An 18,096-nucleotide genomic window follows, 5' to 3' on the forward strand; every position below is an offset into this window, starting at 1 on the left:
GGGAGGTGGATAAACTTACCAATCATCTCATGCAGCTTGAAGCACTCTGCAGAGAGAAAAGAAGGAGACCATCATGGGTTCATTGAGGGTTGTTTTGAGCAGGATGAAACTCTTGGTACATCTACACTGCAGCTGGCAGTGACCTTCTAGTCTGGGCAGGCAGACACACACTAGCTCTGCTCGAGCCAGTGCACTAAAAGTAGCGGGGTCGCGGGGGTAGCACATGCAATGGTTTGGGCTTGCTGCTCAAATACAAACCTTCTTGCAACCCCTGGGTATGTACACAGGTGGCTCCCCTGAGCCACAGCCCCTGTCACCCCAGCCACACTGCTGTTGTTAGCATGCTAATTCAAACAGAGCTAGTGTGTGTCTGGCTCCCCGAGCTGGGAACCTCGCTCCCAGCTGCAGTGTAGACGTGTCCAATGAGCCAAGGGTCTCAGAACCAACTGCATATGTCAGAAAAAACTGTTGTTAATGAATAACAGACAAAGTCCCAGATCAACCCCTAAACAAAGCCCACAAATTGCCCCCAGCTACTGCAATTGCAGGGAATGAGGGGAGGGAGAATCAGTCACGTAGAGAGAGGCCTGCACTGCTGCAGCCTGTCACCCGGCCTCAGACCTCCTGTTTCTGGGCCGTGCCCAATCCCTTTGTGGTGCTGATCTGCAAAAGTGTGTAACTCTACAGTGAGTGGTTGGCTGAGGAAGGGCTCCATGGGGCCATGTGGCACTGGATTTACTGTCCACCCTAGAGTCGCGGAGTCAAGTCCTGTTGCGGTTCCTAGGGGAACAAGGTGGGTGGTGGGGCCCATCAGAGTGACCTCACAGAGACCATATAGAGCATAGTAGGGTTTGGAGGGTCATTCGAGGCTCAGGCCTAGACGAGGAGGGGATAAAACAGGGCTGAGGAGCTAAGGGCTGGGATAGCAGGGAAACAGTGGGTTGGGACTGAGGGATGCCAACATAGCTGGGGCTGGGGGAGGAAGCCCAGGGCTGGGATAGCAGGGGGCTGCAGGCAGTGATGGTGTTTGTCTCATGGGGACTCCCTACACAGCTCAGTTTCAGGGCCCCTACCAGTGAACTGCCAAGTACACCTCTACCCCGATATAACACCATCCTCGGGAGCCAAAAAATCTTACCGCGTTATAGGTGAAACTGCGTTATATCAAACTTCCTTTGATCCGCCAGAGCGTGCAGCCCTGCCCCCCTGGAGCGCTGCTTCACCGAGTTATATCCAAATTCGTGTTATATTGGGTCACGTTATATCGAGGTAGAGGTGTATAGCGTGTAGGAAGAAGACTGGGTAGCACTGAGCAAGATGGAGCAGCTGACACCTGGTAGGTGAGATCTGGCTTTGAGTGGACCCCTCGCTATCTTGGGGTTCCCTACAATTGCCCGTCTTGGAGGTGCCTAATGCCATCAGGATTGATGGTCACCTGCAAAGTCAGGATTGAGGTCACCGACAGAACTGTGGGACTGGAGAGTTGAGGGCTGAGACAGCAGGGCACTGCTGGTGGTGATTGAGGGTCCCTGGCAGAGTTGTATGTGTGGGAGACCGGGGCTGCATAGCAGGGGGCTGAAGGCTGGGATTGAGGGGCAGGTCTGTGTGCACGTGGGAAGACCAGTATTGATATAGCAGTGATTTTGCAGATGGAAAGTGCTATATATCCACAGAATTGCATGGAGGAAGTTTGCCCAGACCCTCAGTAAGTCTCACTGGTCCATATGCACTACATTCACTCCATCATTTAGGATGATGCTGAAATGTGAGCTATAAACACTGCAGTATTTGAATATTTTCATGGCAGGGGGAGATGATCATGAAGGTGACTGAAGTCCAAACATTGTGTGTAGTGATTTTCCTATCTCGTTATAGTGTGAAAGCACAAACACACGTTTATTAGGGATTATCCAAGTACCTGATTCCAGTCGCCTGTTCTTTTCCTTCTCAGTCTCTGAAATGGGAAAGAGAAAAGAGTTAGACACAGAGACATGCTGCGTGATTCTGTGTGCCCCAAAATGACTCGGGATAGTTATGGACACTCACAGACATACTCCCAGCCCCAGGGCAGGAGGCAGCAGCTATGATAGCAGTGGGGCTGGTGGTTAGTGATACACACCTGGAATTTGCAAAGCATCTAACTTTGATGGAAGACGTGGGTCTGGATCCCAATACAGCTCTGATATTCCCAACCCTTCAATCTAAGGGGAATTCCTGTTCTGTGTTACTAACAGGTCTTTGGAGCATCAAAGCTACGCACTCCAGGTATAACTAGGGCATGGCCATGTAGATGATCAGGGCTCACATCTGGGATCTGGCCTTGGCAACAAAGCATTGAAATAATGAGCCACATTCTGTGAACTGGCCCAGAAGAGCCTGCACTCAGCGCTAGCCCCTCCTACTGCATCAGAACAATTTGATTGGCATTGGATTGTCAAAGGCAAGGTGACACCTGTATGTCTATCCAGGCATGACAGCAGGTAATCCTATATCTGCTGCAGAGAGCTCACAGTGCTGCAGTGGGACTGGGGTGACTAATGTGATTCTAATTTCAGCTCAAAATGTTCACTCAGCCCTGCCCTGCGGTGTCGGTGCTTCTTGATCTGCTCAGCACCGTGTGTGGCTGGGAACCGCAGCCCAGGGGCTCTACTGGGGACATGGATGAACTTACCAATTGTCCTACGCAGATCGCTGCACTCTGGGGAGAGAAGAAAAGACAACCATCTTGGATTCAGCATGGGGCTGTTCCAAATTTTGGGTACATCTACTCTGCAGCTGGGAGGGTGCTTCCCAGTTTGGGCAGGCAGACACAGGAAAGATCTGCTTGAGCCAGTGTGCTAAAAGTAGCAGGGCAGCATGTGCTGGAGTTTGGGCTAGTCGCTAAAGAACAAACTTATTCCGATCTCCTGGTGCATAGTCAAGTGAATACTGCCTATGCTGCTCCGAGATACACTGCTACTACGGGCATGCTAAATCCACAGCAGGGTCCTAGAGCATCAAACTCTCATCTGCACGGCCTTCCAGAACGCATCACCTCTGATCAGGGGTCTCAGTTCACGAGCTGGTTCCGGTGGAAGACCCTATGCCTGATGGGGGTCCACACATGTCTTTTCTCTGCTTATCCTCCCAATTTCAGCGTCCAAAAGGAAAGGACCAACCAGATCCTTGAACAGTATCTGTGATATTATGTCAGCCACCACCAGGATGATTGGTCTTCGCCTCTCCCTTACACAAAGTTTGCATATAACAACAGAGACCATTCATCCATGGATCAAAGACCTTTTTGTATCAACTATGGGTACTACCTCCAATTCCATCTGCAATTACCTATGTCCTCTCCCAATCCAGCCACCTCGGACCTAGTACAGCGGGTTCATCAGGCCCATGAGTGAGGAAAAACATTGAAGAGGCAAAAGCAGACTATAAATGGTATGCGGACCATCATCGACAGCAAGGGCCCACCTACTCAGTGGGACAATAGGTATGGCTCTCCACAGAGCATCTCCGTACAGACAGACTCTCTTGCAAGATGGACTTTAAGTTCCTTGGCTCCTGTAGGATCCAGAAACAAGTTAACTCAGGAATATGGCCTGAGCATATCTGAGAGCCTGCAAAAAATATACCCACCCCTGAACTAGTATGAGCATTCCATAAGAATCATCCCAAAAAAACTGGTTCAGCATTACCCATAGGACACCACTTGGCAAGGGACTGATGCCAGGGAGATGTCTTGAAGCCTGGTCCACAGGGCTCTTCTCAGCCAGTAAATTCCAACCCACCTCCCACTGACCTGCTGACAGCTACTAGGACTACAATCTCAATTTTCTATTTAAACCAAGCACAGGACCAAGAAGTTGTCCATGAAAATGGGATTTTCACTGCTGAGCTCTGCTTCCCTTGTGCTACCTTCTCCTACTTCCTTACTCCGATCCCCTGGGAACCTGACGCTGCTGCCTCCGCATACCTGACTCCTGTTCTGACCACTAGGCCTGACCACCCACATCCTTGTTATGAAACTCAACAGAGATAGCATGAGTCAATTACCCAAGCTAGGAAGCTCACTCCCAGCTGCAGTGAAGGTGTACCCAATGAGCCAAGGGTCTCAGAACTCACAGGACACATAAGTCAAAACTGTTGTTAATGAACAGACAAGTTACCAGATTAGTCCCTAAACAGAGCCCACAAATTGTTCCTGGGGGCAGCACCCTGAGCTACTGGCATTGCAGGGAATGAGGGGAGGGAGCATCACATCAGAACATGTATCAGGTAGAGAGAGGCCTGCACTGCTGCAGCCTGTCACCCGGATACAAACCTCCTATTTCTGTGCTGGGCAATCCCTTTGTGGTGCTGATTTGCAAAAGTGTGTAACTCTAGGGTCAGTGGTTGGAAGGAGCTTAGCTGGGGAAGGGTCCGTGGGGCTGTGTGGCACTGGAATTACCGCCCACTCCTAGAGCTATGGGTCAGGTTCTCTCTCAGCTTCTAGTGGAACAATGTGGATGGTGGGGCCCATCAGAGTGCACCTCACAGAGCCCACACAGAGCACAGCAGGGTTTGGAGGCTCTGTTCATTTGAGGCCCAGGCCTAGACTAGGAGTGGGGAAAACAGGACTGAGGAGCTGAGGGCTGGGATAGCCAGGAAGCAGTGGGTGGGGTCTCTGTTCATTGGATGCCCAGGCCAAGAGTATAAAGGTGAAGGTGCAGGGGCAGAAAGGAGTGTACAGGACTGAGGAGCTCAGGGCATGGCAGGGAGGTAGATGGTGGGGAATGAGGGGCACCAGCAGAGCTGTGTGCATGTGGGGAGCTCAGAGTTGGGATGGCAGAGATTTTGCAGGTCAAAGTTTGTCCAGCATCTCACTAAGGGCTTGTCTACACAGCCTCATAGTGTGGACTATGCAGTTGTGTCATAAATATATAGCTAAGGGTAGCATAAAATCCCTCCTTTATCTGTAAGGGGTTAAGAAGCTCAAATAACCTGGTTGACACCTGACCAAAAGGACCAATAAGAGAAGATACTTTCAAATCTGTCGGGGGAGGGTTTGGTTGTGCTCTCTCAGGACAGAGAGAGGGACCAGGCAGGAAAAAAACCTAAAACCCTTCCTGAAATAAGCATCTAAGATTACAAAAATTTTAAGTAAAGCAAGGAAATGCATTAGATTAACTTTTGTTTTAGCTTGTGAATTTTTCCTATGCTAAGAGGAAGGTTTATTCCTGTTTTTGTAAATTTGAAGTTGAATCTAGAGGGGAAATCCTCTGTGTTTTAAGTCTTTTTATTACCCTGTAAAATTACCTTCCATCCTGATTTTACAGAGGTGCTTCTTTTACTTTTTTTCTTTATAATAAAGTTCTTCTTTTAAGAACCTGATTGGTTTTAGTGTCCTAAAGATAAAGGGTCTGTGCTCATGTTGTTAACCTATTGGTTAGTATATATTCTCAAGCCTCCCCAGGAAAGGAGATGAAGGGGCTTGGGGGAATATTTTGGGGAAACAGGGACTCCAAGTGGCCCTTTTCCATGGATGTTTGTCTAAATCATTTGGTGGTGGCAACAGTACCGTCTTTTAGTTCACACCCACGCCATCCACATGGGGTGGTTACAGAACAGCACTTTGGTGCGCATTCCTATTCACATCCCCGTACTCTGAACTGTTGGGCAGTGTAGACATAGCCTGAGTCCTCCATTTCATATGTATTAAATTCACTCTCAGTTGTTAGGGATGGTACTGAAATGTGAGCTGCCATCTCTGCAGTGCACATTTCTACCCTGGGCAAGGGGAGATGATTGTGATGGTGCCTAAAGTCCACACATTGTATGCGGTGATATTCCTAAAGAGTGTGAAAGCACAGACATGTTTACCAAGGATTTACCCAAGTACCTGATTTCAGCTGCTTATTCTTCTTCTCCTCAGACACTGAAATGGGGAGGAGAAAAGAGTTAGAAATAGAGACAGGAGCTGTGTGATGCTTTGAGCCCCATAACAACTGGGGTTAGTTACAGACCCCCCCATAGCCACAATTCTAGCCCCAGAATCCTGCACTGCAGCAGCCATCTATAGAAAGTGGCAGGCCCCCTGCCTCAGAACAATGTGATTGGCATTGGGTTCTCAAAGGCCAGGTGACACCTGTCTGTATATCCAGACATGAGAGCAGGTAACCCTGTGTCTGCTGTGGAGAGGTCACAGTGCTGTGGTCGGACTTGGATAAGTAATGTGATTCTGATTTTGGCCTGAACCATTCACTCAGCCCTGCCCTGCGGTGTCAGTACTTCCGTATCTGCTCAGCACCATGTGTGGCTGGGAGCTGCTGCCTATGGGCTCTACTGGGGAGGTGGATGAACTTACCAATCCTCTGATGCTGCTCCTGGCATTCTGGGGAGAGAAGAAAAAGAGACCATCCTGGGTTCAGGGTGAATTGTTCCAAGAACAGTGATGTAGGGTTATTCCAAAATCTGAGTGCATCTACAATACAGCTGGGAGTGAGCTTCCCAATTTGGGCAGGCAGATGAGTGCTAGCTCTGCATGAGTTAGTCCATTAAAAGCAGCAGGGTAGTCGCGGGTAACATGTGCAGTATCTTGGGCTAGCCGCTGAAATGCAAACGCACTCAGAATCCCTGGGTACATATTTGGGCAGCTACCCTGAGCTGCTGCCCCTGCTACTGCCAGCCACACTACTATTGTTAGCACACTGGCTCAAGCAGAGTGAGTTTGAGTCTGACTACCCAAGCTGGGAAGCTCACTCTCAGCTGCAGTGTAGACGTACCCAGAGAGCCAAGGGTCTCAGAACCGACAGGACGTGTCAGACAAAACTGTTGTTAATGCACAACAGACAAGGTCACAGATCAGCCCTTAGAGAGAGTCCACAAATTGCCCCAAGTGGCAGCTCCCCCAGCAGCCGGGAGTGAAGGAAGGGAGCATCACAGCTGAACATGTATCATATAGAGAGAGGCCTGCACTGCTGCAGCCTGTCACCCAGACTCAGACCTTCTATTTCTGTACTGGGCAACCCCTTTGTGGTGCTGATTTGCAGAAGTGTGTAACTCTAGGGTTAGTGGTTGGTAGGAATTTAGCTGGGGAAGGGCTCCGTGGGGCTGTGTGGCACTGGTTATACTGCCCACCTCTAGACCAAGGGGTCAGGACCTCTCCTGGGTTTCATGGGAACACTGTGGGTTGTGGGTCCTATCAGAATGTACCTCACTGAGAACGTACAGAGTGTAGAAGGATTTGGAGTCTGTTTATTTGAGGCCCAGGCCTAGAGTACGAGGGTGGCTGGAGGGTGAGGAAGAGAACAGGACTGTTCAGCTCTGGGGAGTTCATGGCTAGGATACCAGAGGGATAGTTGGTAGGGACTGTGGGACACCAGCTGTGCCAGGGGAGCCCAGGGCTTGGATAGTGGAGCTTACAGTTGGGGACTGAGGGGCACCAGCAGAGCTGTGTGCATGTAGTGAGCTCAGAATTGGGATATCAGCTATTTTGCAGGTTGGAACTGAGATGTATCCACGAGGGTCGCCAACTGTGGTTGGATGTATTCCTGAAGGTTTCATTATATGACATAGTCTTTAATTAAAGATTAATCTTGAATTCCTGGAGACTCCAGGCCAATCCTGGAGGGTTGGCAATCCTAGTATCCACAGACCTCTGTGGAGGAAATTTGCTCAGCCCCTGACTCAGGGCTTGTCTACACAGCCCCATAGTTCAGCCTACAGGGTTGTGATTTGCAGCATGCACCAAAGTGCTGCTCTGTAACTGTCCTGTGTGGATGCTGCTGGTGTACAGTGAACAGTACCTAGTTTGCACTAATACAGACCTCTTCAGATAGGATGATATTAATGTGAACTAGGAACCTTTTAATTCACACTCAGAGCATCCACATAGGTTGTCACAGTGCAGCACTTTGGTGTGCATTGCTATTTACATCCCCATAATCTGAACATTTTTGGGCCGTGTGGAGATAGCCTAAGTCCCACCATCCCAGATGCAATAAATTCACTCTCCGTTGTTAATTATGATATCGAAATGTGAGCTGCAAACACTGCAGTGTTTGTTTATTTCCATGGTCGGGGCGGGGAGGGGGGGATGATCAGGAAGGTGACTCAAGTCCATACAACGTATATGGGGATTTCTCTCTTTAGTTACCATGTGAAAGCACAGACACACATTTATTAGAGGATTAGCCAAGTACCTGATTCAAAGGCCTCCTTCTGAGCTTCTGAAATAGGGAGGAGAGAAGAGTTAGACACAGAGACTGGAGCTCTGTGATGCTCTGTGCCCCAAAATGACTGGGGTTAGTTGCAGACACCCCACAGTCACACTCCCATCCCCAGTGCAGGAACGAGTAGCTTAGATAGGATCGGGGCTGGTAGTTCGTGATACGCACCAACCCACAGGAGCCCTGGGATTTACAAAGCATCTAACCTTGACAGAAGAGTTGGGTCTGGATCCCGATACAGCTCTGACATTCTCAACCCTTCTGTCTACGGGGAATTCCTTTTCTGTGTTACTAACAGCCCTATAGAGCATCAAAGCTACACACTCCAGGTGTAACTAGGGGATGGACATGCCTATGGTTGCTTGGAGCTCAAATCTGGGATCTGTCCTTGGCAACAAAGCATGGAAACATGAGTCTGAATCTGGCTTCTTGCTCATCTCCACCTTTTGGGAAATGGCCCAGAAGAGCCTGTCCTGCTGCAGTCAGCAATAGAAAGCGGCTGGCCACCTTCTGCTGCACCAGAGCAATGTGATTGCCATTGGATTGTCCAAGCCAAGGTGACACCTGTCTGTCTATCCACACTTGAGAGCAGGTAACCCTGTGTCTGCTGCAGAGAGCTCACAGTGCTGCCATGGGACTGGGGTAACTAATGTGACTCAGATTTTGGCCTGAACTATTCACTCAGCCCTGCTCTGCAGTGTCGGTGCTTCTGTGTCTGCTCAGCACCATGTGTGGCTGGGAGCCTCTGCCCAGGGGCTATAAGGAAAGGTGGATGAATTTACCAAGCTTCTCACGCAGCTCCTGACATTCTGGGGAGAGAAGAAAAGGAGAGCATGATGGATTCAGCGAGCGTTGTTCCAAGCACAGTGACATGGGGCTATTGCAGACTCTGGTTACATCTACACTGCAGCTGGGAGTGAGCTTCCCAGTCAGGGCAGGCAGACGAGTGCTAGCTCTGCTCGAGCTAGTGTGCCAAAAGCAGCAGGATAGCCAGGGATAGGACATCCAGCGGCTTGGGCCAGCTGCTCAAGTACAAACCCACTCAGAACCTCGGATTACGTACTTGGACGGCTACCCTGAGCCACTGCCCATGGTACTCCAGCCATACTGCTGTTGTTAGCACACTTGCTAAAGCAGAGCTAGCATGAGCCTGGGTATCTGCACTGGGATGGTTGCTCCCAGTTGTAGTGGAGATGTACTCAATGAGTAGGGCCCTACCAAATTCACGGTCCATTTTGGTCAATTTCACGGTCATAGGATTTTTAAAAACGTAAATTTCATGATTTCAGCCATTTTAATCTGAAATTTCACAGTGTTGTAATTGAAGGGGTCATGACTCAAAAGGGAAGTATGGGGTCACAAGGTTATTGTAGGGGGGTTGTGGTACTGCTACCCTTACTTCTGTGCTCCTGCTGGCAGTGGTGCTGCCTTCAGAGCTGGGCAGTTGGAGAGTGGAAGCTTCTGGCAAGGAGCCTATCTCTGAAGGCAGAGCCACTGCCAGCAGTAGCGCAGAAGTAATGATGGCATGGTATGGTGTTGCCACCCTGACTTCTGCACTGCTGCCTGCAAAGCTGGACCCTCAGTCAGCAGCCACCACACTCCAGCCGCACAGCTCCATAGGCAGCAGCGCAGAAGTAAGAGTGGCAATACTGTGCCCCCCCTAAAATAACCTTGCCACCTCGCCTGCAACTCACTTTTGGGACAGAACCCCTAATTTGAGAAATACTGGTCTCCCCCATGAAATCTATATAGTACAAGGTAAAAGCGCACATAAGACAAGATTTCATGGGGGAGACCAGTTCTCATGGTCCATGACACGTTTTTCATGGCCAAGAATTTGGTAGGGCCCTACTAATGAGCCAAGGGTCTTAGAATTGACAGGAAACATCAGACAAAACTTTTGTTAATGAACAATAGACAAGGACTCAGACCATCCCCTAAACAGAGCCCCAAATTTCTCCTGGGGGCAAAATCCCCCACTGATGGCACTGACAGAAGTGAGGGGAGGGAGCGTCACAGCTGAACATGTATGACGTAGGGAGAGGCCTGCACTGCTGCAGCCTGTCACCTGGCCTCAGACCTCCCATTTCTGTGCCGCGCAATCCCTTTGTGGTGCTGATCTGCATAAGTGTGTAACTCTAGGGTCAGTGGCTGGCAGGAGCTTAGCTGGGGAAAGGTCCATGGGGCTGTGTGGCACTGGATTTATTGTCCACACCTAGAACCATGGGGTCAGGTCCCGCCCTAGCCCTTGTGAGAATAATGTGGGTGGTGGGGCCGATCAGAGTGCACCTCACACAGCCCATACAGAACATAGTAGGATTTGGATTCTCTCTTCATTGGGGGCCCAGGCGTATACTAAGAGGAGGGAAACCTGGACAGGACTAAGGAGACGAGAGCTGGAATAGCAGGGAAACTGTGGGTGGGGACTGAGGGATGCAAACAGAGCTGGAGCTGGGGGAGGAAGCCCAGGACTAGGATTGCAGGAGGCTACAGTCAGTGGTGGTCTTTGTTGCCTGTGGACCCCCTGCACAGCTCAATTCCTAGGTCCCTACCAGTGACTTCACATGTATCGTGTGTGAGAGGGCGGGGGTGTGGGACTGGACAGCATATTGTGAATGGATCAGTCAAGTTTGTGGCCCATTAACTAACACAATGGACCATAGAAGAAGCTTATTCCCACCTGGTGGGCCTTCTTGAGGACATTTCAGCCAGAATATGGGTAATGGCTCCTGCTATGACTCATCAAACCATGAAACGCATGTGACTTGCTCATGTGATCTGGACTCCATTTTGTGCCTGTACCTTTTCACCAACTAAGACTGAGAATTGTCCCTCCACATGGGAGAAGGTATTAAAAAAACCCATAAGCATCTCCAATTGGCCTTTTTCCTGCCCTGATATCTGGACGATGGACTTACACTACAAAGAGCATTCCAACCAATGGACTGAGGACCTTCCAATCTTTTGAAAGTCACCAGAGATTTTTAAGAGCCATCAGTTTATTCCACCAAGAATTTTGCAATGAGTGTATGTATTTGTTTTTCTTAAGCATTATAACTCTCTCCTTTCTTTTCTCTTCTAAATAGATCTTTGATATTAGATAGTAAAGGACTGGCAACAGCGAGATCATTGAGTAAGATCTGAGTTGTATATTGACATGGCTATGTGGCTGATCTCTTGTAGAAGAACACTTTGTGTAATGACATTGGTTTTAAATGACCACTCATTATTAAGTCTAGTGTGTGGGTTGTGAAAGAAGGGCTTGGATACCTAGGGAGACTGCATTTCTGACTTCTTGTTAACTGGTGTGATGAGACAGAAGTTTACTTTTGTTACTGGTTTGGTATATCTTATGGAAGAATAAGCATCAGTTTGGGATGGGTCTGCACCATTTCTCAGCAGCTTGTCCTGAATCTGGTATCTCAGCTGTGACCCACTGAGGCACGGTGAAACACCCCCATAATCTGAACCATTGGGCAGCGTAGACCTAGCCTGAGTCCCATCATTCCATATGCTGTAAATTAATTCTTCGTTGTTAAGGCTGAAATGTGAGCTGCTAACTCTGCAATGTTTGGCTATTTCCAGGGCAGGGGGAGATGATCATGAAAGTGACTACGGTCCATACAGTGCATGTGGTGATTTTTCTATCTTATTATACCATGGAAGCATAGACACACATTTACTATGGGTTTAGCCAAGTACCTGCTTCCAAGGTCTTCTTCTCAGTCTCTGAAATGGGAATAGAAAAGAGTCAGACCCAGAGACACACACTGTGCAGTGCTGTACACTCCCTAATGACTGGGGTGAGTCACAGACATCCCACACCCACACTCCCAGCCCCAGTGCAGGAGCCAGCAGTTTTGACAGGAGTGGAGCTGGTGGTTAGTGATATGCACCAACATGCTGGAGACCTGGGGAGTTTTTCACTCCTTAGCCCTTGTCTACACACACTCTTGAACCAGTTTAACTAATTTAGGGTTACCATACGTCCGTTTTTTCCCAGACATGTCCGGCTTTTCAGCAATCAAACCCCCGTCCGGGGGGAATTGCCAAAAAGCCGAACATGTCCGGGAAAATGCTGGCCGGGCACTTCCACTCCCACGGCTGCTCTGCTCCTCCCCTGACTCTTCGGCTCTGTTTAAGAGCCGAGCTGCCCGAGCGCTATGGGCTTCAGGCAGCCGCCTTGCCTCCGGACCCCAGCCGCCGGCCGGGCACTTCCCCTCCTGGGCTCCGCTCCTCCCCTGACTCTTCGGCTCTGTTTAAGAGCCGAGCACTACGGGCTTTGGGCAGCCCCCATGCCTCCGGACCCTGCGCCGCCGGAGCCCGGGAGGGGAAGTGCCCGGCCGGGGCGCAGGGTCCGGAGGCATAGGGGCTGCCCGAAGCCCAAGCGCTACTGGCTTCACGGTTTGCCGGGCAGCCTCCAGACCCTGCGCCCCCGGCTGGGTGCTTCCCCTCCCGGGCTCCAGCTGCGCTGGGGAAGCGCCGGCTGGGGGCGCAGGGTCTGGGGGCTGCCCGGCAAACCGTGAAGCCGGTAGTGCTCGGGCAGCCCTTTTCGCGTGGCTGGGAGTGGGAGGGAGGAGGGGGCGGAGTTAGGGCAGGGTTGGGGCGGGGAAGGGGCATGGCTGGGCGGGGCTAGGGGTGGAAAATGGGCGGGGCCAGGGTCCTCTTTTTTTATTTGTTAAATATGGTAACCCTAAACTAATTAGGTATCTAAACACACCTTGAGTTAAACTGGTGCAGGGCTGTGTGTAGAGCAGGCCTTGGGCTGGTGAAGCAGGGCCAGTAGAACCATGGGGTGGGGTTAATTACTCCACAGCGACCCCTCTGGCTAGTTACAGAACAGCACTGATTGCTAGGGGAGTCCCATCCAGCCCTCCCCAGCTGGAGGAATGGTGGGCCTCAAGGGGGTATGGCAGAAGGCAAAGGAGATGAAAGAGGGGGATCCTCAGGGCTTTTCCAGGTTGTCCTTGTTGTGAGAATCCCAGTCACTGTGCTGGCATGTTTTATCCTTTCTCTCCACCTGTCATCTGTATTTCCCTGCATGTGAGTGCAGTGCCCAGCAGAATGGGTCAGCACCACTCAGCACCATCATGGTGCAAACCAATATTGTTCTTAAATATAGAAAAGTTCACAGTGAAATAAATTAGACGTGTGGACTTCTAAAAAACAGTGCTGCTGTGTCTATTGCCACATCTTGAGACAGGGAATGTCACAGATTCATAGAGTTGAAGACCAGACAAGGCCATTAGATCATCTACAGCTGTATATCACAGGTCAGAGAATCTCACCCAGTTCCCCTTGCACTGAGGCCAATAACTTGGGTTTGGCTACAGCAGCTTCCAGAAAGGTGCCCAGTCCAGATGTGATGCCAACAAGAGATGGAGAATTCACCACTGCCCTGGGAGGTTGCTCCAGTGGTTAATGACCCTCCCTGTGTCCTGTGCATTCAACAGTCACAGGGAAGAAATCATCTCACAAAGCATCACTGATTTTGCAGTGTCATTTGCTTTATACAGAATACAGCCACTGAGCAATTGCCCAGAGTAAGGGTGGCACAATCTCCCTGCCACACCCACATGCAGGGACTCTCACAAGCACTGACCATTGGGTTTCCATTGCAAAGGACACATTTGCCAACCTGTTATCATCAGTGTGCATGAGAATGTGGGGAGGCAGAGACCTCCTGGCTCTATCCCCTTCATTGCCCTGATAACACAAAGCAGTCACAGAGCTCACACATCTCAACAGAACTAAAGCAGGAGACCTACCAAAGTTTAACAGTGCCTTCTGTTCAGATTGTTTCTTCTGAGAGGCCTTTTGCTTTGCTGTGAGACAGAGAATCAGACATCGCAGTGAGACAGGGAAGGAAGTGAACACACTGAGCAATACGCTAATACAGCTGAGGCCAGGCATCCCAGTGTGTTTGTTAATTTGGTTTATTTCCTAAAACCAACACAAGGTCAATATCTGAACAATAAGACACTCACATGCCCCAGCCCAGTGCCCTCTAGGGCCAGGCTCTAAACATGCAAGTAACACATTCCCATTACCTGTGTATCCAAGATATGCGCAAGCTCCAGCAGCAATGAGAACCAGAGTGAACAATACCCAGAATGCAGCCAGCCAGGGAGAAACACGGGGGAAGACGTCACCTGGCAAACAGAGAGAGCAGTGTGTGAGGAGCAAGGTCCCATCCTGGAGCTAGAGAATGGGGTTTGCTATTTGGTTTGACAGCTGAGTTGAGGCTCAGACAGCCCCAGAAATAAACGGGAATGTCCCTCTCCATACTCAAATGACAGCTGCAAATGGAGCCAGTGAAACTGGAGAAGCCAGCGCAGCATCAGTTCCAAGAACCAGGACTCTGCTCTGACCAAATCCCTCCTGCTGTTACAAGTCAACAGCCAGCAGCTCTGCATCCAGCCTGCCCATCCCTGTCCGCACCAGCTGGCTGTTCGGATGGTTACTGTCACACAGCTCCCAGTTCTCAGTCACCACGTCCAGTCCAGATAAGTTCAGCAGAGACAATTGTTTTCCAAGCTGGCCTCAGTGTGTTATGAGTTCATGGATTCACAGAATGTTAAGGCCCGAAGGGGCCATTATGATCATACAGGCTCCTCCTGTATAACTCAGGCCAGAGACGCTCTCCCACGGATCTCTGCATCCAGCCCAGAACTTCTGTTTCTGCAAGAGCAGATCTTAGAGAAAGAGACGCCCAGTGTGGATTGAAAGATTCCAAGGGATGGAAAATCCACCACGTCCTGAGGTCAGATGTTCGATTGGTTAATTCCCCACACTGTTAAAATCTGTACCTTATCTAGTCTCTAGTCTTAATTTGTCTAGCTTCATTTCCCAAGTCAAGTGCAATTCCCAATTGACCCAGATCCCTCACTCCTGTGGTGACACCTTCTGCATGGGGGGACTCACCTGAGAGGTGAATGGCAGATTGTCTCTCGGGCTCCAGCAGGCCATTCCGCACTACACAACTGATGTCTCCATTCTCTTCCCCTTCTGTGACAGTGACGTGACTCACAACACTATACAGGTTGTCCCTGTCCTGAGTCACATTGGTCACAATCTCCATCGCCAGGTTCTGCCAGTTCTTGTCAACCCACTGGAGTTCAGGTTTGGGGAACCAGCCTGCAGATCTACAGGCCAGCCCGATCCCCTGACCCCGGGGGCCCAGAACATCGATGAACACTGGAGCCACAGCTGCAGGGAGAGACAGAGAGAGTGTGTGTATCAGGCAATCGTGTCTTTGGTTGCACCACGTGATTCCTCAGCTACCACTGGATATAGGGGGCTGTGACTGGAAAGCTCCATTCCCATATGTGCAAAGTCGCCCTGAGATCCCTCAACATGATGATTGGAGAAATTAAATAACACTGTCTCTGTGACACAGGACTAGAAAGGGTTACACAACTAGCAGGCTAATTGACCCAGATTCAACCTTTAGAAACATATTAGTAGATAAGAATTGTGTTTTTGTGTGTTTACATATATATTGTTAGAGGTTGACAATGTAACCTGTCTGTCTATCACTGTATTCTGTTAATTCAGAGATCAAAAGGAAATGTTAAAATTTAGATGAACTATAAATGTACTAATATTATTGTGTTCATTTCTCTCTGAAATACGTAGTAAACTACCTGTAAATGGCAGAAGACAGGCAGTTACCTTATGTTAATCCATGAAGCTAATTACTGGTGGTGCTTAGAAAATAGGAGGTTACTTCAAAGCAACTATTGTTCACCCAAGGACTGCATGCTGTCAAGAGGCTGTAAAAGAACTATAAAAGGAACACTTGGGCCCTGATCCTGTTCTCACATATCTGCTTAAGCTTCATCAGGGGACGTTTGAGTCTCAAGACTGAGGTCTCCAGTCCCGTCTGGATTGCCCTGTTAATGGACATTGGACTGTAACCTATGAACTAATTCTGAAGGAACTCTTTGCAACTCTAAAGCTCACCATCTCCACTATGAAACTGACCTAAAAATGTTATCCAAGTCTCTATGTATAATGATCTTTTAACCTGTACTCTCTTTTCTTTTTTATACATTTTAGTTTAGTTAATAAGAATTGGCTGTAAGCATGTATTTAGGTAAGATCTGAAATATTCATTAATATGGTGGGTGATATGTCTGATCCTTTGGGATTGGTAGAACTTTTTATATGATGAACAAGATTTTCAGTCATCCTCATATTTGACTTGGCTGTCTGGGTGGGAGTTCAAGCCTGGATTATTTTAAGGGAACTCTGTTTTTGGCTTCTTGGTAACCAGTAAGGTGCTGTGGAAGCTGTTTTGTTGCTAGCTTGGTGAATCTAAGTATTAGAATAACCGCCAGTTTTGGGGATTCTCTTGCATTTACATAAAGCACTTGGCCCTGCAGGCTCACAGACAAATGTGCAGGGTGAAATTGCTACAAAGAGATCGCTGCACCTGCTGCTGAAATGCAACCACTTCTGGGGTGGAGCCCAGCAGCTGTCAGGATCACTGCACTTCAGTACAGAGCAGGAAGTGAGGAATGGTGACCCCGCCTACATAACTGCTCCTACTCCTCCTGTGCCATCCTTCTACATACTGTCCCCTCTCGTGTCCTTCTCTCACACTGGGAATGGTGCCCAAGGCCAAGCCACTCCTCATATTTGGATTTCCCTCTCCCTGTGCTGCACACAACCACCCTCCCCTCATTTAAATCTCTCCCTAAAAGCATATGTCGCCTGTGGAGCCTTTGCACTAGGAGCCACCAAAGATAGGAGATTATCAAATGTACTTATGACCTCACCTGGGATTTGGGCTGAACATGGGGGTAAAGGTCCCACACCCTCAAACAGCACCACAATGAGCCTGGTGACTGAGGACTGTAGCTTTACATCTCATTGAAAAGAGGTTGTTTAATGAAGCACTGACCCTGCTAGCACCACAGTGGGCTCGCAGCTGAGTGTGAAGGGAGAGCGCCCTCTACTGAGTCCTCCACACAGCTCCCTACAGCACAGGACCCTAATGCCATGCTGGGCTCAGTCTGGGGACACCCCTCCCCCAGGGTACAGGAGGCTCTGGCTACCCAGACACAGTGCCCCTTAGTGCCGAATCTCACCTGCGACCCTTAGCTCAGTGGTGGCTTCCTGGCTCCATTCTGGGTTCCTCACAAAGCAATGGTATGTCCCGGCATCTGCCCCTTGGAGCCCTTTCAGCTTCAGGGAGACGTTCCCACTGCTAAACTCCTGCGGGAACAGCTCCGTCCGGGTCTGGTAACTCTCCCCTGGCAGGTCCTGGGAACCCGCATCCAAGTACTTGTGAACCGTGATAAATATTGTTCCAATTTTCCTCCACAGCACTTCCATGTTGGGCAGCCGGGCCGGGGGTGAGAGCTGGCAGGGTAACACCACATCCTGGCCAACTACCCCCACCACGGGGTGCTGGGAGCCAGCCAGGGAAAACTTCTCTGCAATAGAAAACCCCAAGAGCAGAGTGAGTGAGCAGAAAGAAGAGAGGGTGTCGCTGAGCCAGGGCCCAGCTGGTACAGACACACACTGAGTGAGAGGAGAGGGTGTCACTGAACTAAACAAAATTCCCTGTTGGGAATTGCTCGTAGTAGAAGGTTCCTGAGACTGAGCCATGTGTAGCTCAATTGCGTTACTCTCAGTGTGGACACAGGGCAGTGCAGCCAGACCACAGCTGGCACAAGCTAGTGCTCCAATGCTGTCCTACAATCCCCTGGAAACCCCTCCAAAGGTGCCTGTCTTGCAACCTACCTACACTCTGTTGGCAAGGGATGGCCCCAACTGGAAGCCACCTGCCAGTTCATAGTGCACTGCACGGACCCATGGCATTAAGTTACAAGCAGGGAGCAACTTCTCTGGTGAACCAGTTTCAGATCCACATAGCCCACAATGGCTG

General features: G+C 49.8%; 1 protein-coding gene across 4 annotated transcripts in view; it reads right to left on the reverse strand.

Annotated features, from left to right (window-relative positions):
• Window positions 1–18,096, reverse strand: part of LOC101938086 (butyrophilin subfamily 3 member A2-like) — a 59,130-nt gene that overhangs the window by 17,916 nt on the left and 23,118 nt on the right. For all 4 annotated transcript variants that reach the window (XM_065571472.1, XM_065571471.1, XM_065571469.1 and 1 more), the window contains exons 3-14: window positions 17,294–17,641; window positions 15,123–15,407; window positions 14,249–14,350; window positions 13,967–14,023; window positions 11,901–11,927; window positions 8,981–9,007; window positions 8,172–8,198; window positions 6,335–6,361; window positions 5,870–5,905; window positions 2,672–2,698; window positions 1,919–1,954; window positions 20–46 (exon numbers count right to left, since the gene is read on the reverse strand). In XM_065571472.1, the coding sequence (XP_065427544.1) occupies window positions 20–46; window positions 1,919–1,954; window positions 2,672–2,698; window positions 5,870–5,905; window positions 6,335–6,361; window positions 8,172–8,198; window positions 8,981–9,007; window positions 11,901–11,927; window positions 13,967–14,023; window positions 14,249–14,350; window positions 15,123–15,407; window positions 17,294–17,641 (1,026 nt within the window). The remainder of the gene's footprint in view (window positions 1–19; window positions 47–1,918; window positions 1,955–2,671; window positions 2,699–5,869; window positions 5,906–6,334; window positions 6,362–8,171; window positions 8,199–8,980; window positions 9,008–11,900; window positions 11,928–13,966; window positions 14,024–14,248; window positions 14,351–15,122; window positions 15,408–17,293; window positions 17,642–18,096) is intronic.

The sequence above is a fragment of the Chrysemys picta genome, chromosome 17 (assembly GCF_011386835.1).
Source record: "Chrysemys picta bellii isolate R12L10 chromosome 17, ASM1138683v2, whole genome shotgun sequence".
NCBI lineage: Eukaryota > Metazoa > Chordata > Testudines > Emydidae > Chrysemys > Chrysemys picta.